Consider the following 20,869-nt stretch of genomic DNA (forward strand, 5'->3'; position numbering starts at 1 on the left):
ACGATGAGAGAGAAATTAGAGAGATGGATAGAGAGAGAGAGATTGACACGTGAGAAAAGGAAAGGAATGAGAATTCACCACGCATTACATTAGTTTCCTTGCTGTTTCTTCTCGCTCTGAAGAAGAAGAAGAAGATTTGCTGAATTAGTCGCATCCTGTGGAGTGTTCGTCCAGCATCCAAGGGAATGATCGGCTGCTAGCGATAGTCAAACCACGATCCAATTACGTCTCTCTCATTTCCAAATGAGGCACGCTCGATCGTGCATTCATGTGCCCGTACACCTGCGTGCGCGTATATATATACACGCACAAGAACTGAAGAACACAACAAAAAAGGCACTGCAAATCTTGTTCAGATAACAGCAAGTATATATTCAGATTGTTCATAGTTCATTTATTGTTCATAATTCAGATACCAGCAAGTATATATATACAGATACAGATAGTTCATAGTCGATTGATCGATCGACCATGAGGCATGTTACTTTCTTCGCGGCGGTTCTTGTTGCCATCTTCCTCACCTCCGGTGGCGGGAGGATGAGCAGCACGGCGGCGCGGCCGACGGCGGTGGGCGGCGCCGGCGCGCCGCCGGCCGCCGTGGCGGTGGAGCTGGCCGGCACCGGCACCGGCACCAACGCGTCGTCGCAGCCGTCGAACTGCACCTACGGCAACAACGTCGGCGGCCAGTGCCCTCCCACTCCCGGCGCTGGCCATTAGCAAGAGCAGTGCACGTCGCTGCCATCAAATCGTGCAGCTGAGCTGCGTAATTACGATTAGATATTGTATTAATCTTGTGAATTTTTTTTTCATCCGATCATGTAGTATTAATCTTTCCTGTAGCTTGAAGGTGATTGCATGATCAATTGAGTCTGTAATTCTGTTGGTTTGGTTGTATTTTTTTTTAACTTTTTTAGGTAAAAAGTCGGGCGAATTGATCACCTGTTTAATATACTGTAATTATCTGTTGCATGGTTAAACAGCAGTAATTGCTTCGTGCAAGTTCATTTCGCCGGTTTGGATTAAATGATTAATTACTTCGACCAAGATCAATTCGCTTTAAATGATTAATTAGATCAAAGATCAAGATATCACGATTCACAAGGCCGAGCCCATGGAGAAATTCAGCTGGGCCATGGGCTTTTTTGGTCCATATGGTGACAGCTTTTGCGTCCCTTAATTTGCAGCTCGCTCTGTCGAATAATTTCAACGTAGTTGTCTGTTACTCTGCTAGTCTGCTTAACTGCAGTATCAGTTTACTTTACTACTTGTCGTTTATACTATAATTTTGCTAATTACAGTGTCACCTTATCTTGTTTGGTAACAATTCGTCAGTCAAGAATGGCAAGTACTCCTATTTGTGAACGGACTGAGTCATAGGAAATGAAGTAGACTATCTTTTTTTTTTAACAGATTCATCAGGTTTCAGTCGTGAGAATCTGTCAGCTAGTTTCTGTTGTGAAATATGAAATGTAGAGGACACATATATAGTATTTCTTTTCTTGTACTGCTCATTGCGTACATGTGCAGCTAACAACTCAGCCGTTCAGAGGAGAGGATGGATAAACAACTCGTGCATATATACCCAACAAACCATTGCTTTACTAAAGCTTAATTATAAACATTAAGCATTAGTTGCGAACCTGTTTTGATCATAGCAATCATTTGCGTTTTGATCATAGCAATCATTTGCTCGAACAGAAGTAGTTAGAGTATCTCTAACAGCCTCTCCAAATCTGACTCTCCAAATATCTATTTGGCCAACTCTCTATCTAATTTGGCAATTCAAACTCTTTTTTACTCCAACAGCCTCCCCATCTATCATCTCCATTACAAGTTTATGACAAATGGGACCCATATGTCAGCCTCAACTACCCTTCTTCCATACTGATTCTTTTTCCCCACCTATACTACATTTCCTTTCTTCCTTCCGTACTACTGCCCCTTCCCCGCACCCTCTACCTCGGTGCGGCGACGGCGACGGCGACGACGACTTGCGTGCGTGCAAGGCGTGGGCGGGCGAGGCGACGGCGACTCGCGTGCGCGTGAGGCGACGGCGAACGGCAGCGACGCCTCGTGGGAGCCCAAGGCGACGGCGGGCACGTGAGGCGGGCCCGCGAACAACAGCGAACGTCGAGCGGAGATGGCACCGAGCCGGCGGGATGCATCACGCGGATCCGCTCCTCACCGGCCTCCCTTGCCGTCGGGCCCTCTCCCCCGCAAACGATGGCGATGGTGGCGGCGGCAAATGGCAACGACGACGGTGGCCCCGGGAGGCATAGGCGGAGGCAGCGGAGGCCGCCGCTGCCCCAGAATCCACCCCGCCGGCAAAATATGCACGAGGTAGGAGGCCGCGCGGCGGAGGTCGCCCCCTCCTCCCGAATCCACGCCATGCTGCCTGAATCCCCCCTCCCCCCGAGTCGAGGTCGGGTGGAACCGGAGGCCTCCAGACGACGGCAATGGATGGCGACGGTGCAGACGACGGCGGCGGCGGCTGGCGATGGAGACCTTGGCAGCAATGGAAGATGGTGTCCTCGATGACGATGGTGGCGTCGGTGCTTCTCACCCTGACTAGGGGCATGGGAACAGAGAAAAGGGCAAATGAGTGTCTGACAGCATGGGGCCCACGGTTGGTAACCTGTTTGGCCAACCGTGGAGGATGGCCAAATTTGGCTAGTTGGGAAGCCAGCTTGGCCAGCCAAATGGCTTGCCATTCGTTTAGCAAGGCTGTTGGAGTGTATATTTTCATCAAAATAGCTAAATTTTAGCTTGGAGAGTCTATTAGAGAGTCTATTGGAGATGCTCTTACTACTTACTACTAGCTAGTACTCCGTATTACATATGCCAAGAGAGAATCGTTCATTAGCAGGTGAGGAAACACAATGCATGAAGAGTGTTTGTGCTTGTGAACTATATGCTTTTTTTTCGGGAATGCGCAAAAGGTTTGCACACTTTTTATATTAAGAGAAATAAAATTTATACAAATGGCAAACAAAGAAGAGAGATAGGGAAAAAAGGGGGAAAGGGAAAAAAAAGACTTAAGCCTACTCTCGCTAATACAATGTGACGACTGAACGACCAAACACGCTAACTAGGGAGCACTGGCGACAGAGGATTGGACTATAAGCTTTGATGAGTTAGTTTTTGTTTGAGATGTTGTTTGTTTTTAATTCGACTAGAGCCATGTGAGAATACTCTACCTCCAAGAGAACACGAGATTTTGTTTCCATGCATGTATGGACACCATTAACATCCACACAACAGCTTATTACATAATTCAATCATATTAAGTTAGACACGGGAGCGAAGAAGAATTACGCATTCGATTGATTCGAATCACTAGTTGTTCATGGAATCAGAAAACAAGACCGACGAACAGCTGAACATCGATCATGCATGTTTCTTGCAGAATATTACAAGAATGCAAGAGCACATGAATCAATCAAATATCCCGAAACTGATCGAAACTACTCGAATTGATCACAAAATCAACTCGATCGCACAAAGAATTTGATCCGCTACGTACTACTACAAACTAATCTTGCTCTTCTTGCGATTTTCGCGGCTGCGCTACGCCGCGCGCTCGACGCCGTAGACGATGAAGCCCGCGCCGTCGAACGCCACCCTGGCCGCCGCCGCCGCCTGCTGCTTCGTGCTCGCGCACGGCGACGCGGCCGCGCCGGTAGACGAGCCGGCATTGTCGGCGCCGAACGAGGAGGAGCGAGAAGACGAGGCGGTGGCGGCGGAGGCGCTCCTCTTGTCGCCGGACGCGGCGGTCGTCGCCGTCGCCGTCGGCGGGGGCTTGTAGTACATGCGCGCCGTCTGGGGGCAGTGCGAGTAGGCCCTGACGGCGACCCTCGCGGTCATGCCCAGCAGGTCCCCGTACGCCGCGTACTTCCCCATCGCCATGGATGGAGCTCGACGCGATCCTCCTCCTCCTCCTCCGGCAAGAACAAGAACAAAGAACCAGAGCAAGATCGGCTCCAAGAACCGCGGACAAGCGGATGATCCCCTCTCTCTCTCGCGATCAAGCTAGCGATCGAATTGGAAGGATTCCTGTGTCGCGAGCTCGGATTCTCCTCCTTGGCAATGGATGTCTAGGGTTTGGGGGATCGGTGTATTTGTAGCCGGTGGGGAGTTCGATTCGGAGTCCGATTCGGACAAGGATGATCTTGCTCTTACCAGCCGCGGCGCGTGGACGCCACGGGAATTTTCCCGGGTGTCATGGGCAAAAATCTGGGAATAATCTCCGATTCGAGGCCCATTATCCAGCTCGGCCCACGAAGACACGAGGCCCATTCGATCTCTCGTCTTCCCCCTACAAGGCCCACCAAAGTCCATCAAAGTCCACGCCTCGCTCGGCTTGGGCTCGCTATCGCGTTGAGTCGAGTCTGAGCCACCGCCGGAGGAGAGGAGGGGGGCCGAGCGGCGGAGGCGCGCAAGGGTTTGGGAGCCGCCGCCGGCGACCTTGGCCGGAGCGCAAAAGACTGAGGAGGCGTGGTCGGGGCTTGCCTGCTGCCGGCGGCCGGCGACCGGCGACCAACGGCCAGGACAGGTCTAAAATTTTACTGCCTCACTTGAATATTTCGATTACTGAATCTGCAGAGAGGAAGCGTATTATTCCCTCTTTTTAGCTGGATCGAGTGGGTTAAAGCAATTACGATAGTAAAAAAGAGAGGAGGGTTAGGATGCAGTTTTTAGGGGATCGAATACACTGTGGAACAGAATGCTGCATTTTGCTCTATCTGTTTATTACTAGTACTTGTTGAAGGATGGAATTGTAGGTTTTCCCCTTTATAAATTGGATAGAGGACTTATGCGGATTACCATATGTTGAATTATTGTGCAAGATTTTTTTTTGTTAATTGTTCAAAACCATTGAAATATTTCATATTGGGTGCCTCTAATAGTGGAGGATAGATCATTCTGTTACAGGCAGGTCTTCTGTAGGCTTAGGTTTGGTGGTCCTCTACTTTGTTCTGGGCTTGTGGCTGTGTAGTAATGCTAGTTGCTAGGTGCCTGACCATATGCTTATCACCTTAGAAGAAAAGCTGCTTCAATTCTAAATTCTAACAAGGTAATTAGTGGTAAACCATACTTATTCCATTCAAAGGGCTGTGACCTTTTGAAGTCACTCGGTCTGAGATGAAAACCCAGAGAAATATTATGAATGAATCCTGACCTGTTCTGAGAACAACATCAGCCTTTGTTTTGGGATGTACTTAAGAGGAAAGCAAATTTTTGGCCTTTAGATTTAATTCTGTTCTATCATCTATCTGATGACAAATCAACTTAGTATGATTTTCTTTTATTTGCAGCTGTCCTCAAATCCATCCCTACATTCCACCAATGTATTTAAGCTGTTGACCACTTGCACTTGCACTTGCTCTCTGCCTAAAATTTGATGTATAGGCTTTATATAAGATGGTATATTGATAATAAACTACTGTTTACTAATCAACTACTAGGCTCCTAGCATGCTTTGATGTGTATTTGCCGGCACCCCTATCAACATGCTTGTGACACTTTTATTTAATGTTAACCCGTTTCTCTTTTCCAACAGCTTGTGCTTATAGTGTCCTGATGGAAACCGACAGAAGCCAGCCTGCTCCAATTGACCCAAGAAGAGCTCGCTTTCCTTGTTGTATAGTATGGACACCATTACCGTTAATCTCATGGTTGATCCCCTTTATCGGTCACATTGGCATCTGCAGAGAAGATGGTGTAATTTTGGATTTTGCTGGGCCCAATTTTGTATCAGTTGATAACTTCGCGTTTGGAGCAGTTGCACGATATATTCAAGTAAACAGTGATGAGGTTAGTACTTAGTATTATGTGGTTAATATCACTCTCATTGCCGCCTCCTAGTGACACCTTATCAACATGTAATGTATAATTATTGAATACTTTAATCATGTATAGCACTCACCAAACATTAATCTCTTGTAATCTGCAGTGCTATAAGCTTCTTGAACCTGAAGGAGCATCAACATGGGATGACGCGCTGAGGAAAGGCGTGCAGGAGTTCCAGCACAGGGGCTACAGCCTGTTCACCTGCAACTGCCACTCCTTCGTCGTGAACAATCTGAACCGTCTGTTCTACTCCGGCCATGACAAATGGAATGTGGTCAGCCTCGCTGCTGTGATGTTCTTACGGGGTCGCTGGGTGAGCACAGCGTCAGTGGTGAAGACTTTTTTCCCATTTGCACTGGTGATCACCATCGGCACTCTCCTTGGCGGCGCGACATTCCTGATCGGCTTGCTTGCTTTCGCTGCGGTGATGACTGGCTGGTTCCTTGTGGGCACCTACTGCATCAAGAGCCTTGTAGAGTTGTAGCTGGAGTAGTATATTGGATTGTACTTGGTTTTGGGTCTCCTTGTGATCAAAGGGTGCATACTTCTAATTTTTATAGTTGCTTGTAAGGTTTATTTTTGACTGGAGAGATCTATGAACTGGAATATAATTTGTAGCTTGATGAACTGGTCATCGATCCAGACGGTTAATTCTTGACTGGAGAGACCTATGAACTGCAATAGAATTTGTGGTTTGATGAACTGCTCATCAATCCAGATGGTTGCGGCATGAATTGCGTTTTGTTCCATGCTCAGGAAGTCAGTACGAAATGGTGTTTGTCTTCAATTGCATTAACTATGTTTACAAGTCTATTACCCATGCTCCTCTACAATGGAGTATATTTCGCAAGCAGCAGATCAAATTCTATACTGCCTCTTCTTTTCGCTTATACTTATACTTATCAACTAAAATTTTAATTTTTAACTTTAAAATTGGAGTTGATTTTAGGAAATTTTTTTATCGTAGTTTATTTTCCAGTCTTTGCTTTTAGATCATTAAGAACACGTATATAAAAGTTTTATTCACATATTATTTTTTATTTGCAAATATGCCGTTTCGCTTACATGCTTATAATCAGCCAAACAATGGTGCCCGTAGAATCGGAAACTTTTCAATGCTTCATTTGCAGGAAACACTTCAGTTCTAACCTATTTTCGTAGGGGACGGTTCAATTCCTGCAATATTTGGAAAAAAAATATCGAGCCATTTAAAACCATAAATATCAAATCATGCCTATCAAATCAACCTATGAACTCCCTTTTTGGCTTTTGCTTGAAGGGCCGCTTTATATTGGTGTTAGAACGTGCCTGATTGTTTTGGTTTGAAGTCAAATCATTGACAGTATCGATGTTCAATTTGATGCTTTCTATGTTGTACTTGAAATTTAGCTCTAAATTGACCTTAAACCAAATACAACTGTATCCTACCAAGAACTCGATAATACCAAAACTTATCTAGATTTTACACGGCCAACATTTTAGTAGGGTATTACAACAAAAGCTGAAAATCCAGATATCCTCCACTGAGTCACAGTTCCACTCTCAGCCTGTCCTTATCCAAGAACCATCTAGAAGCTCTCGCGCCGACCGTAACAAATGGACGGCCAGGATGAACTCCACCCCAGCCGATCCAACGGCTGAGGACGCGCCAAGCCACCGATCCAGTGGGCTCCCGTCGCGGCGCGTCCGATCCGACCGGTGGCCGTGTTCGCGTCCGAGGAAACCAGAAAAGGAAGAGAGTGAAAGCAGGCGGAGGAGGAGAAAAAGGGAGGAGGAGGAGAGGAGCGCGTGGAGCATTTCGGCTCAAAGGGGAAATAAAAAGGGGAAGATTTTTTTTGCATCTCATCCTCTCGCTCTCGCCGTCTCTCGCCGCTCCCCCCCCTTTCCAGGCTCCAATCCCGCCGCCGCGTAGGATGGCCAAGACGCGGCAGCCGCAGAAGCGGGTGCTGGAGTCGTTCACCATCAAGGGGCCCGACGGGGTCATCAAGCGTGAGGACCCCTTTCTTGATCCTTTTATCTATTTATCTAGGTTTTTGTTGTTTTGGGGGAAATTTTGGTGCGTGTATAGGTTAGCTTGGCTTCGATTATAGATCTTAAATCTAGGTTTTTGGTGGTAGAATCTCTACTTTCATCCAAAGGTACCAAATAGTGTTAGCGGAGTGGTAGCGGATTGATATCGGGGTAGCAGCGAGATTGCGGGCGGTATCGCGGACGCTACATTCCTATAGCGGTTTTGATATCGGTATAGCGGATTGATTGCGGGTGGTATCGCAGACGCTACATTCCTATAGCGGTATTAATATCGCTATAGTGGATAGATTGCGGGTGGTATCGCAGACGCTACATTCCTATAGAGGTATTGATATCGGTATAGCGGATAGATTGCGGGGGACATCATGGACGCTACATTCCTATATAGTGGTATTGATATTGGTATAGATGGAAGTTCTATCTCAAGTTTGAACCTATAAAATGTTAGATCTTCTTTAGTTTTAGGACAACCTGCAAAAAGAAGTCTATGTGCTGATTAGGACGGTAGCTCTGTGAACAGGGCCGGTTCTATATTTTCGAAGGTCCTAGGCAAACTCTGTGCTACGGGCCCTAAGGATTTTTTTACTTGTAACCATGTATTCTCTAAAATAACATGATTAATAATACGTAGTTGAAAATTGTAATTTGGTATTTTATTCTCGATAAATAGTGTTGATAGTATAATGGGCTTAGTTTAAAAAAACATAGTACAATAGACAACTAAAAGAAACCCGTGCAAAAACGAAGTAGTATAAATAGCTCAAATAGGATAAAATAAATAACAAAAAGAACAAAACAAAACCGAAACATAATTTTAGGAATAAATAGATGCAAATGAAAATTGAGAAGATCAGAAGAAGTGAAAACCTTATCCGAGTCACGATGAGACAATCGGGCAAGGCATGGGCCATGGGCGTCGGGCGTGAGAGCATCCGGCTGGCTGCTGCCACGATGTTGCCGGACTCTGGATCGTGAAGTCACGGTCGTGCTGTGGCGCCGTCACCTGTCGGCCATCGCGATCAGGAGAGAAAACGCCGAGGATCTAGAACGAAGTAATGAACTGACGCGTCACGGTTTCGCCCTTGATCGATGGTTTGGGCTCGATCCTCGATTGCGTGCGTGGCGTGCCTCCCTCCCTGCCAATCGACGTGGCAACGACATCACTGCAATTGGGCTAACCGGCTAACTAGGTCATCCTGGGATGCTGATGGACTATGATGGTGATGGGCCCTCTACCGGCCTGGGCCCTAGGCGGTCGCACAACCTGCCTAGGCCCAGAGCCTGCCTTGTCTGTGTATCACAAAGCTTAGATTTTTGTGTTTAACTATACTTGTTTACGTTATTGATTTGCGTGATCAGACACATTTCTTGATAACCTTGTTCTACCTATTTGCTTATGTAACATCTGATTGTATGTAAGAATTAAGTTGATGGAGGTAGTCTTGATTATGTATAAGCTTCCACGTAGCAATGGTGTACTCCTGGTTATAAATCCAAGTTTCTTGTTGGGTTAACCAAGTTAGCATTTTGGTTTGGAGTGAGATGAAGACTGAAGTTATTTATTTCCCTGCAAAATTTAAATTTTAAATACAAAAAAGTTCTTGCAAGTTAAAATTTATGGTGGAATTCAAGCAAGGTAATCAATATCGAGATGCTAGGTAGGATCGTTTTTTATTCGTAGTATCATAGTATTGGGATACTACCATACTATCAGGATACTATCAGATTTTAGAAAGTACATATTTTATATAAATATATAATATGTTGTATAAACTAAAGCATATAATATTGGTTTTGATAAATTTAATTGGTTTTTATGTAAACTTGAGCATATTTATTCACATTATTTTAAATAATATTTTGTAGGATCGTAGAATCAGGATACTACCTAAGATTTCGTAGCATCGTGGAAATGAATAGTAAGATCAAAATACTATGAAAATTAGGATACTAGGTGGGATCGGTATCGTTTCGGCTTGGTAGGATCGTAGTATCTAAGATACTAGGATATGGATTGGAATACTGACAACCTTGCTGTGAAGTACCGACAGTTAATTCTGCAAAATCAACTCAGCATTCAACTTCATTCGATATTAAGCACACTCATCTTGGCTACTTGTTATCTTATATAACTATTGGTATTTTTTTTTGTCGAAAGGCACTTGTTGTACTTTTATGTAATTGCTTTGATTCAGTATGAACAGTTTCTAGTGTTGTCAGGAATGTTTTCCAATATTAGCAAATTAATGTAATTTGTGAGGTACAACAATTATTAGGAAATAATATTGGCATAGTCTTTTAGTGATTATGTTGTATGTCTGTTCCAGCTGGGGATACTGTGCTAATGATGGCACCTGACTCATCAAAGAAACCATATGTGGCAAGGGTTGAGGAAATTGAGGCAACAGGACCTCAAGCCTCTCAAGTGAAGTTCAAGGTGCGGTGGTACTACCGCCCAGAAGAGTCCATTGGTGGCCGGCGGCCATTCCATGGTTCGAAGGAAGTATTTCTTTCTGACCACTATGATTCGCAGAGTGCTGACACCATAGAGGGCAAGTGTTATGTCCACACCTTTCGAGATTACACCAAGCTTCGATCTGTCAGCGCTGAGGACTTCTTTTGCCGCTTTGAGTACAAATCTGCCACAGGCAGCTTTGTGCCTGACCGTATAGCTGTGTAAGAATCCAAACCTTCAAATTCGTTAGACATGACTCCGTACTTATTACTACTAGTATATTCTAGCATCATTAGAAAGAACTATTGACACTCAGGATATTTCAGCAAACTGTTCATCTGTTGTGATCTTGTTGACTGCTATATGGTTTATGGCTTTCTTTAGAAAGTTAACATATGATTTTCTTCTGAATTTTTCCTAGCTTTGATAGTTTTCAGATTGTCTCCCTCTATCCAATGCTAATGTCTGGGATCTTTCTACCACCTTGTTGCTCTGATTACACCATTCACAATTTCTTGAAATATGTTGCCCTGTCGATTCTTATCCTAGCAGTCCCATTGGGGTCACAGTCTGTCTTGAAACCGTTATTTTCTGCAGTTCTGCTAGATTATTCAGTGCTGTTCATTAGCGCCTGTTTGAATTGGGAGAATGCAGTTACAAGATCTACCTATTCAGATTGCACATATCATATATTTGCTCTCACGTATTGGTAGGCAATCAATCGGCGTAGTGGTTGAAGGCTTGGGCATTTCTTTACCCTTTTAAATGAGTGAAGTTTTCAACCTGTAGTGACAAACTTGACATACCTCTCCTGTTTGCTAGTATGACACATGCTCAATTCTTCAATTGCAAAAATAATTTATTTGATCTGTTGTTGATTGACATAACAGGTTTTGCAAATGTGAGATGCCATACAATCCTGATAACCTTATGATCCAATGTGAGGATTGCTCTGACTGGTGAGATACAGCTGACGCATTCAACTAGTTTCTGTATTTTTGAATGTTACCAAACCTGAGAAAATCTTTACATTAACTGCAATCAGTAAAGCTAGGTGTATGTCTTGCTAGAAACCTGTTTCTTATTAGTAGTGAAGAAGCTAAGCTTCACATGTGCAAACCATATATTCTACAGAAAAACCTATAAGGATTTCTGCAGGCTAGAATAGCTCCACTAAAGTCAATACTTGTGGAACATTAGAAAAAAGAACAGTATTGCTCCTCACAAGTATAATGGTCCATTGTGGACAGTATGGCGCATGTTCTAATTCATTTATGGCTGTTTTATGTCAAGTATGTGTACGGACTACAGAAGTAATGGAACTCATAAAGTCAAAGTGAAATGAACAAAAGGAAAACTGAGGAACTATATCCAATATACACCTGAGAAACCTCTTGAGTTTACACTTAGCAATTTCATAGTATCTTGTTGAAGTTCTAAAATATTTTCCTGCAGGTTTCATCCTTCCTGTGTTGAAATAACCATCAAAGAAGCGAAGAAACTAGAGCATTTTTACTGTAAAAGCTGTATTGCTGAAAATGGAAAGGATCTACAAAAGTCCAATGGTGCTACTGTGCAATCTGAAGAAAAGGTAAACTGAGTAATCTGATGAAAACTTTGGCGCGTCACCAACAGTACTGATGAATATCTATAGTTCTGATCATCTGATTCTAATTGAAGTTGAACCAGAGGGCGCCTTACATATATGATGTATGTCAGGAGGTTGCAGTGAACATAACCCATGTCAGATGTTTAAAATTTGCACAAAATTGACAATGCCACTGAAGTGGATCAATTCATATCATACAATTTTACAAATGCAATCTTCCTCATTTCTGCCAATGTTTGCTCATCCATATGCTCCTGCTTGCATCAGGTGCAGTCCAAACGACGGCGGAGGTGATGCCATGGAGACAGAATCTCAATACCTCCAAAGTGGATGTAACAATTCTGTGGGGAGCAAAGCCTCATCACTCCTCCAGATCTTCTCTCTTCTCTTCCTGTGCAAGGCTGCTTGCAGCCAGTGACCAGTGTACTGTGTACATATTTACCAGTGTTTTCTTTTTGCATCGTTTGCATGGTCGTCGTAGCGTCGTCGCATGTACTAGCTTGGAGTCAGTCAGTCAGTTAGCTCGAGCAAAGGGATCAAACTCCCTCTTGGTCATAAACTCATAAGCGATGATGATAGATGAAACTGGGCACTGCCTACCGTGGTTGTGTTGTTGTCCATCAATAATACCTTGACGACTTGCTACCTGCCTCTCTGTTCGTCGTCTCCATGTTCGTTCTTTTTTTTCCCTTTCTTTTTTACTTTGAGAGGTTCATCAGTTCATGTTCGTTCTGTTTCCTGGTTTTGATTTTTGAAAAGTTGTATTTGAAAGAAAAAATTGACCCGAAAAAGGTCTCCAATGTTAGGTAAATGGGCGATTACCAGCTCTCCTTGCCCCTACTTTGATGTGTAATATTGATTTTGCCCCTTTTTTTTTGGGTTTTCGTTTTTACCCCTACTTTTTTAAATGAATCAACCGTTTGCCCCTATTATGTTAATTCTTGTTAACGGTGTTAAAATGTGGGGGGTAAAAGGACAAATATACCCTTAGATATTTTTCCGTACTTTTGGCATAATCAAAATATAAATCTATTGATGCCATACTATAACAGTAATTTAATTGTCCAAATTTGTAAAAGTGTGCCAAAATTTGGGTCAAATTTGAAAGTGGTACAAAAATACCGGAAAATATCTAAGGGTATACTTGTCTTTTTACCTCACATTTAACACCGCTAGCAAGATTATCGGAATAGGGGCAAACATTTGTTTTGTTTAAAAAAAACAGGGCAAAAACGAAAACCCTAAAAAACATGGGCAAAATCAATATTGAACAATGAAATAGGGGCAAAAACGAAATTGCCTCAAAATTCTAGGGATACACGAAGGCCAAAAATTCTAAATTTACATTAGATATCTGTTTTGAATGGCGATTAAGGTCCTGTTCTTTTCTCCGATGAAGATTTAGATTTTCGTGGCACACTTTTTAAACTGCTAAACGGTACGTTTCGTGCGAAAACTTTCTATATGAAAATTGCTCTAAAATATCATATTAATCTATTTTTCAAGTTTGTAATAATGAAAATTCAATCAATCATACGTGAATACCACCTCGTTTTGCGTAAAAAAACTTAATCTTCATCTTCAGGAGAAAAGATTACCACTAAGGGATGCGGTTCGATCAAGATTCAAGAGCAAGACATGAAATGAGGAAGCCGATATAGACTTACCCCAAACACAAATTGCGCGCTCCACGGCCTATATTCGGCCCAACCTGCTGCCGGGCCCGCCGCTCTCTTCATGCTGGGCCGAGCCGACAGGCCAACTCCACGGCCCATTAGGCCGACGTCCTCCTCGCAGCCACGCGCTACGCCTCCGCGGCTTATCGTCTCCTCCACCGGGCACACCGCCGCGCCACCGCCAGTGAGCCAGCGACGCCACCGCGCCGCGCGCCATGCCGCTCCTCCTCCACCCGCGCTTCCCCTCCTCCCACGCCGCGGCCTGCGCCCACCGCGCCGCCGCCGCCCACCGCGACGCGCGGCCCGCGCTTCGCCTCCCCGAGCTACACGCGACGAGGCGGAGGCGGAACAACGTCGCGTGCCGCGCGACCAGGGCCAGGGAGGCGCCGCCGCAGCAGCAGAATACGGCGGCGGCGCTGTCCAAGGAGGCGCACAAGTACTTCGACCACGCCGTGGTCACCGTCCGCGCGGGCGACGGCGGCCACGGCGCCGTCCTCGCCATGCCGGCCTCCCCCTCGACGGACGCCCCCAAATCCCCCCGCCGCAGGTCGGACAAGGGCAAGAGGAGCGGCGTGAAGAAGGTGTCGTACAAGAGGAACTACGACGGGTCGGTGGCGCTGCCGATGGGCGGCCACGGCGGCGATGTGGTGGTGTACGCCGACGAGGCGGAGGAGACGCTGCTCCGGTTCCACGAGAAGGCCCGATACTGCGCCAAGAGGGGAGGCAACGTGGGCGCCACCGGAACCCTGAGCTCGCGGATGCACAATGGCTTCGCCGGGGAGACGCTCAGGATACCCGTGCCTGTAGGTTTGTAGATTTTGGTGGTGTTGGAAATGCATAGCATTTTGCTCTGTGATGATAAAGTCTTCTTCGGTTAATATCTGCCGCATCGAATTTGCAGGTACTGTTGTGAAGCGCAAGAAAGGCGCTGTTCTTGCTGATTTGGCTCATCCCGGTGATGAAGTTATTGTTGCTAGGGGTGGACAAGGCGGGGTGAGTTGCTAGTTGTTCACCATCGTTATGCTTATTCAAGAGGAGGGCTGAATTCGTAGCTCAAATTCCCAAACTTTTTGCTGTGCTTAGCGAACATTTCTATCGATTGATGTCTTTAATCTTTTGAGTTGCGTTTATAATTTGGAGATGGCACAAGTCAGAACCATGCTAAGATCTTTCAATGGTGCTTAATAAGCTTTCGCTACCATGCTAAGATTTTTCAATGTTTATTTCTACACAAAGGTGTAAACTGGGCGGTAGCCATCCCATATGAACATTTTGAGATGTACTAGTTTCAATTCTAGTAAACTCCCCACAAAAAAAAAATCTAGTAAACTGCCAAAACATCTGCTGAATTCTATATCAAATATTATAACTTGATTTTTGCCAGTCGTTAATAAATATAGTTGGTACTTGACAGAACTGTATCTGACCTCGAGCAGTTCTTTAGAAACTTCATTGTTCTATTAGGGCAGTTAACTGAAGCATGGTAATCATGATGATTCATTGGCGTACATAACTTATTTGACTGATCTTATAAATTGTTACTTCCTACAACTAAAGTACACCTACTACTTTTACAAATATTTATGCACTGAATGATACTGTCATGACTTTACAGTCGGGCTTTATTTTTGCAGATAAGCTTGATCGATGTGCCTGAGTACAGAAGGAGGAAAGCCATGGCTTTATCACCTAATATCATGCGTGATGTTAGTGACAGGGTAATTTGTTACCTTATGATACACCGGGATTTGAATTGATGGTAGCTTTAATGTTGTTTCACCGATAGCCTGTTTTAGTTGGATCGTTAAAGTTTTTGTGAAGGATTAGCTGGAGCAAATAGTTTCATGTTTCTGTTAATGTAGTTTCCACATAGATACTTGTATAATGGGTCTATCAGAGAAAATAGTGCAATTTGCAAGCTAGTTGACTTGATTGTATTCAGTTTCTTGGCTCCTTGCACACTGCAGCTACTTGCATTCTTGATTCTTGCGATGGCATTAAGCTATGTTCAAGTTTGTCAAAACTTCCACGACATATACTAGTGAATGAATGATAGTGAGAAGACATTAATAGATTCTCAAGCACTAACGCCAACAATCATGTGCAGATTATTTAACAGTACTGAACTGCTGGTATCCATCGCTCTGTGATTGTATCAGCATGATGGTTTTTGATAATCCAAAGGATTTCAAACGATTACATGCATTTGAATTCCATAGCTTTCATTTTCTTTTTTCATCATATTTTTTATTCGCTCTGTCCTTTTCTTGTTGTGTAGGTGTTAATTCATGGTCAGCCTGGTGAGGAAGTAAGCTTGGAGTTAATCTTAAGGGTGGTTGCAGACGTTGGTCTTGTGGTATGTGTGTCTCTATTCTATATTTCTCATGGTTTTGGTCTTGCTTCACAGTTTTGGGAACAAGAAAGTGTTCAGATCATTCCTAGTAGTTTATATATCGTACACAAGAATCTTGCTCAAAATAATGTACCATACATAAGAAAATTTCAAGATATTGGAAGAATTTGGTTTGGAAAGGTCTACGTTGTGATTATCCCACATGGGTTTAGATGCTTTACATTCCTTTTTTTAGGCTTTATTTATGCTATTTCATTGCAGTCGCCATTGTTTGCATGATGTCTTACATGCATTTTCAGGGACTTCCAAATGCTGGAAAGTCAACACTTCTATCAGCAATAACACTTGCAAGACCAGACATTGCTGAGTATCCATTCACTACATTAATGCCAAATCTTGGTCGTCTTGGTGGAGATCCTGCTCTAGGGGCGTTGCAGTTTTCCTCAGAGGCAACATTGGCAGACTTGCCAGGTCTCATTGAGGGTGCTCATCTGGGCAAGGTGCTCTTTTACTTTTATGCACTTTGCTTATTTCATACAAAATGTTTCTTTGCAATAGCCATGTTGCTTCCCCTCATTATTTTCTTTGGCATCATCACTTGACTTAATATTACATTGCAGGGTCTTGGTCGCAATTTCTTGAGACATTTAAGGAGAACTAGAGTAATCGTCCATGTTGTTGATGCTGCTGCTGATGACCCTGTGGATGATTATAAGATTGTTAGAGAAGTAAGAAGTTCCTTCATTCATAATAGCTCTTTTGTTTTTTTTTTTGAACAGTCGTGCACACTATGCCAGAGAAGTTTGATAGTCCTTTATATTAGTTGGGTAGAATCTTATCAGCCATTTGTATATGGGTAGTTAGTCAGTATAATTGAATCTTTGTCTATGTTTTGTTTCTCAAGTCAAGATGTGTGTTGAATGGTGAATGTCTATTTACAGGAACTCAGGATGTATAACCCCCAATATCTGGAGAGACCTTACGTTGTGGTTCTGAATAAGATTGATCTTCCTAAGGTATTGTACCTTAAGCCTGTGGTTTTCTATTTCTACTATAATCCCTTGATGAAAATTTTGCCTCTTGGCATGCTCGGTTTTCATACTGTTTACGCTTTGCTTTTTATCCCACTTGTAGGCCCAAGACAGGCTATCTTCACTGGCTTTTGAGATATCCTCAATAGGCTGTGAAGAATGTGATGGTAACAATACAAGCGAAGACAGTTTAAACGGAAATACAGGCGAACATAATACCTCATCAGAGACTAAAGTTGAAGGTGGTGAAAAGGAACTTCGGGACTATCCAAGACCTCAAGCTGTTGTTGGTGCAAGTGTACTGTATGTCTCTTCAGTTGACCAAACTACATGCATGTTCTTTTTACTCGAAAACCGTTTTACATCCCTCACATGATCTTACTATCATTCCCTTTGAACTCACGGTCGTGGTTCTGCAGGAAGCACATCGGAATCGATGAGATGCTAAAGGAGATTAGGGCAGCCCTGAGAAAATGTTTGATCACAGGTTACCTGAGCCATGAATGGAAGTCAGCCAGCATACCAGAGGCTAGTACGAAGACCATAGACAAGTTCTCAAGTAGCAGAGACAGATCGAGCTCGGCTCTTGCAAGGACAACAGGGTTCCCTTGGTTTGCAGCAATTTCGACGGTTGATGAAGCATGAAAATGACCATCAGAAAGTGTGATGATATGGGAGTTTATCAGTATGAGAAGATGCTATTCGTTAAAAAAAAAATTATTCGTTCAAAAATGTATGAGAAGATGGTACGAAATGCCAGTCAGCAGACGCGTGTGAATAGGAAAGGATAGTTCTGTGTGTTGTTAGACCCTTTTGTGTACGATCCAATTGGCACGTAATGAAGCAAGCAGCTTTGATGCATATACTCCATCGCCTTTTCTCTGCTTGAATCTGCTTCATACTCTGTGTTCTCTCATGTCTGAAGTCTGAACTTACTGCTGCCTACGGAGAATTCCGTTATCTGTTTGTTGGCTTATAAGCCGAAACCGAGCTTCGCCCCCACGCCCCGCGCTGGTGAACAACTGAACATGAGATTGGTTGAGAAGGTGGGGAGAATGAGGGGGAGGGAGGAAGAAGACAGGGGCAATTTGGTCCTATAATATTAAGAGAATACAATGAAGGGGTATGTAGTGGCATATCTTCAATATTTGTGAAATTATAATGCCATAATTACAAATAAGTGAATAGTAATATTATATTTTAAAACCGTAAAATTTATAATTGCATGGATTCAATTAACCCAATACAATACGACTTCGTTTCCGACTAACACGAACGGCCACGTTATTCATAGCGATCGATAGATTGATCGAGGAGTTTGAGGGGGGAATAACGGGGAGGAGCATCGATCTCGATCGCCGGCGACCATGGCGGCGGCGCTTGTTCGCTCTTTGGCGAGCAGGAGTAGGATCGGCACCCGGCGCTCTCACCCAGCTACAGCCTAAGCCGGCGGCCACCGTCATCTCGCCCAGGTTGCTTAGCCATGGCGGGCTCCTCCGCCGGGAAGCCCTGCCGCCGCCGCTCTCGCCGTATCGCTTCTTCTCTTCCGGCGGTTTCGAGTCACCTCGCACGGTATGCCTTCTTCTCGTTGATATATCTCCCAATTGATCGAGATAAGTCGATGCTTTATACGTTTGGATTATTTTCTGTTCCTCCAAAAAAATATAATGTGTCTACCAATCTGCGATTCTGAGCTTCTTCCCCCAAAATCAGATTCCTTGCTAATCATAAATAAAACTATGAACTTTTCTTAACTAATATGTGTGGTTGAATATGTTCAAGTCTTCTTCTCTACGACATACAATTCATTATAGTGCCCGTGCATAAGACATTCACATTGTTATCAGAAGTAGGCTATTTTGGTAAAACAAGATATGTTAAAGATTGGCCTTTTATAGGGTATTTGATATTTCCGTTATGTTACTATAGTGCGTGCGTTCGTTCGTTTTTTGTTGCATGACCTCGACATGAACTTAAATTCCCCACGACCACACACACACACACACATTAAATAATGCTTTTTTTTTCGAAAATACGCAAAAAGATTGTGCACCTTTGTATTAAGAGAAATAAAACTTACAGAGAGCAAAACAAAGGAAAGAACAAACCGAAAGCCAGAACATAAGGTGGGAAATAAAAAAGAAAAACATGGAAAGCTTAAGCCTATTCTCGTGAAAACAGAAGGAATGACCTAGCAACCTAGAGAACTAAGCTAGCAGCGCCTGCGACCAAGGTCGGGCAAACTTCCAGAGGACAGTTTCCTGCGCCATTGCCGCAACCACTTAGGGCCACGTTCGATTGCATTGATTGAACACCTGATTGTTCATCTCCTTCTAAATGTACAAAGCCCCAAGGGTCACAATTGTGTCGAAGCCACGACGCTGTTCCTTTTGGACTTTGAAGTGGCTAGAGCATTATTTTGATGGCATATTATCTGTCCAACCCAGTTCAAATGAAGTCTTGTCACAGCAATCTACCAGGAAATAGTTTTTTTTAAAAAAAATCAGCCAAGAAATGAGAATACCCAGAAGTGTAGCCTTGTTCTTTGTTCAAGGGAAACTGCTTGTTCATAACCCATAATTCAAGTGATTCTTCTTGTATGTTCAGGGTCCCTCGCCTTCTAGTACAGAACCTGGTACGGACACAGAGTCTTGTACCAATAAGCAAGGGCCAGTGGCTGCTGAAGAGAATAATAAAAAATGTTGTCCAAGACAGCAAGCTTCAATGGCACTTGGGACGGAAATTGAAGAGAGGAAGAAGGAGCTTCTCAAGCTAATGTTGCAGATGAAGAATATTCCACATTGTGATGAGTGTTTTCCGAATAAGGAGGAGCACTGGATTCGTTTTCTTCAAGGATCGCAAGCTAGCGAGCAACAACGGCAGCCAGCGTAAGTGGGCAGTACATTTCGAACATAGTAAATTTGTTCCATGCCATCACATAGTAGTAACGCAAGCAGAGTGCAGTTCGAAAAGTGCTCCCTCCATTTCAAAATGTATGACGCCGTTGACTTTTCGTACACGTTTGATCATTCATCAATAAAATATAATTTTAACTTATATTTTTACATATTCATACTGAATAAAACGAATGATCAAATATTGTGGGAAAAATCAACGGCGTCATACATTTTGAAATGAGGTAGTATCATTGATTGTTTATCTTCCTGGTGGCATTTTGCAACTTCTTGACAGTTGCGGTAACCATTAGAGAATAGTGTTAGTTTGTATTACTTGCTGATCAAACATACTAATCCATCATTTTTATAATTTCTGACATGTAGGTTTGGAAAATCTGTGGATGTCTTGTTGATCGTATTATATGTCTTGAATATCGGATTCATGCTCAGGGACTAAGATTCTTTTGAGGCAATATTGCAGCAAGTGTAATAGTTAAGCGTTTTATATTCCCCTCATTTGAACACCGGTCCTGTGGTTATTTTCCAGTCATCACTCTCAACAAATGTAAATTCTTTCATGCATGAATTCTCCTCTCCTGAAGGGTCTCTTGCTGAAACAAGAACATATATATATATATATATATATATATATATATATATATATATGGCAACATATCCTATGCACACAGGCCCTCACGTGTACACACGTGCACACCAACTAAAAAATGTCACCAAAAAATCTAGAAAAAATCATACACATACTTTCAATTGTATTACACTTAGGGTTAAAATCTTAACGTCAAATTCATTATATTTTAGCCGTAACAAAAAAAACAAAAAATCTGACAGTTTTAAGGTTGCAATTTTGTCAGAATTTTATCTTTTTTGTTATTCTCTATGTAGAATGAATTTGAAGATGCGACTTTGCACGTAGATGTAATACTATTGAAAGTATATGTATGAATTT

At 43.4% G+C, this 20,869-nt stretch overlaps 4 protein-coding genes across 5 annotated transcripts; all 4 read left to right on the forward strand.

Annotated features, from left to right (window-relative positions):
* Positions 1-190: 190 nt before the first annotated feature.
* LOC127768608 (uncharacterized) lies at positions 191-1,036 on the forward strand. The gene has a single exon (XM_052294221.1). The coding sequence runs from the start codon at positions 472-474 to the stop codon at positions 715-717; it is 246 nt and encodes an 81-aa protein (XP_052150181.1). The 5' UTR covers positions 191-471; the 3' UTR covers positions 718-1,036.
* Positions 1,037-4,365: 3,329 nt separating this feature from the next.
* On the forward strand, positions 4,366-6,580 carry LOC127765868 (protein RTE1-HOMOLOG). The gene is made up of 3 exons (XM_052290833.1): positions 4,366-4,552; positions 5,561-5,814; positions 5,954-6,580. The coding sequence occupies exons 2-3, from the start codon at positions 5,581-5,583 to the stop codon at positions 6,332-6,334; spliced, it is 615 nt and encodes a 204-aa protein (XP_052146793.1). The 5' UTR covers positions 4,366-4,552; positions 5,561-5,580; the 3' UTR covers positions 6,335-6,580.
* A 943-nt stretch (positions 6,581-7,523) lies between these two features.
* On the forward strand, positions 7,524-12,592 carry LOC127767025 (chromatin remodeling protein EBS-like). 2 transcript variants are annotated; one of them, XM_052292224.1, is made up of 6 exons: positions 7,524-7,839; positions 10,209-10,318; positions 10,415-10,557; positions 11,227-11,295; positions 11,792-11,927; positions 12,213-12,592. In XM_052292224.1, the coding sequence occupies exons 1-6, from the start codon at positions 7,764-7,766 to the stop codon at positions 12,237-12,239; spliced, it is 561 nt and encodes a 186-aa protein (XP_052148184.1). In that variant the 5' UTR covers positions 7,524-7,763; the 3' UTR covers positions 12,240-12,592. The 2 variants fall into 2 exon arrangements, with proteins under 2 accessions (XP_052148184.1, XP_052148183.1); XM_052292223.1 differs by having other exon boundaries at positions 7,532-7,839; positions 10,209-10,557.
* Positions 12,593-13,784: 1,192 nt separating this feature from the next.
* Positions 13,785-17,649, forward strand: LOC127767023 (probable GTP-binding protein OBGC2). The gene is given in 10 exon segments (XM_052292222.1): positions 13,785-14,428; positions 14,523-14,614; positions 15,256-15,339; positions 15,900-15,977; positions 16,274-16,474; positions 16,595-16,702; positions 16,916-16,990; positions 17,109-17,308; positions 17,425-17,480; positions 17,483-17,649. Coding segments are annotated over 10 exon segments (1,512 nt in total). The 5' UTR covers positions 13,785-13,836; the 3' UTR covers positions 17,509-17,649.
* Positions 17,650-20,869: the final 3,220 nt, after the last annotated feature.

Source organism: Oryza glaberrima, chromosome 3, assembly GCF_000147395.1.
Source record: "Oryza glaberrima chromosome 3, OglaRS2, whole genome shotgun sequence".
In the NCBI taxonomy this organism is placed as follows: domain Eukaryota; kingdom Viridiplantae; phylum Streptophyta; class Magnoliopsida; order Poales; family Poaceae; genus Oryza; species Oryza glaberrima.

Coding starts and splice junctions, on each gene's coding strand:
- LOC127768608 (XM_052294221.1), top strand. CDS start 472: ATGAGGCATGTTACTTTCTTCGCGGCGGTTCTTGTTGCCATCTTCCTC.
- LOC127765868 (XM_052290833.1), top strand. CDS start 5,581: ATGGAAACCGACAGAAGCCAGCCTGCTCCAATTGACCCAAGAAGAGCT. Junction 5,815..5,953: donor TTCAAGTAAACAGTGATGAG/GTTAGTACTTAG, acceptor TGTAATCTGCAG/TGCTATAAGCTTCTTGAACC.
- LOC127767025 (XM_052292223.1), top strand. CDS start 7,764: ATGGCCAAGACGCGGCAGCCGCAGAAGCGGGTGCTGGAGTCGTTCACC. Junction 7,840..10,208: donor GCCCGACGGGGTCATCAAGC/GTGAGGACCCCT, acceptor TGTCTGTTCCAG/CTGGGGATACTGTGCTAATG. Junction 11,928..12,212: donor CTGTGCAATCTGAAGAAAAG/GTAAACTGAGTA, acceptor TGCTTGCATCAG/GTGCAGTCCAAACGACGGCG.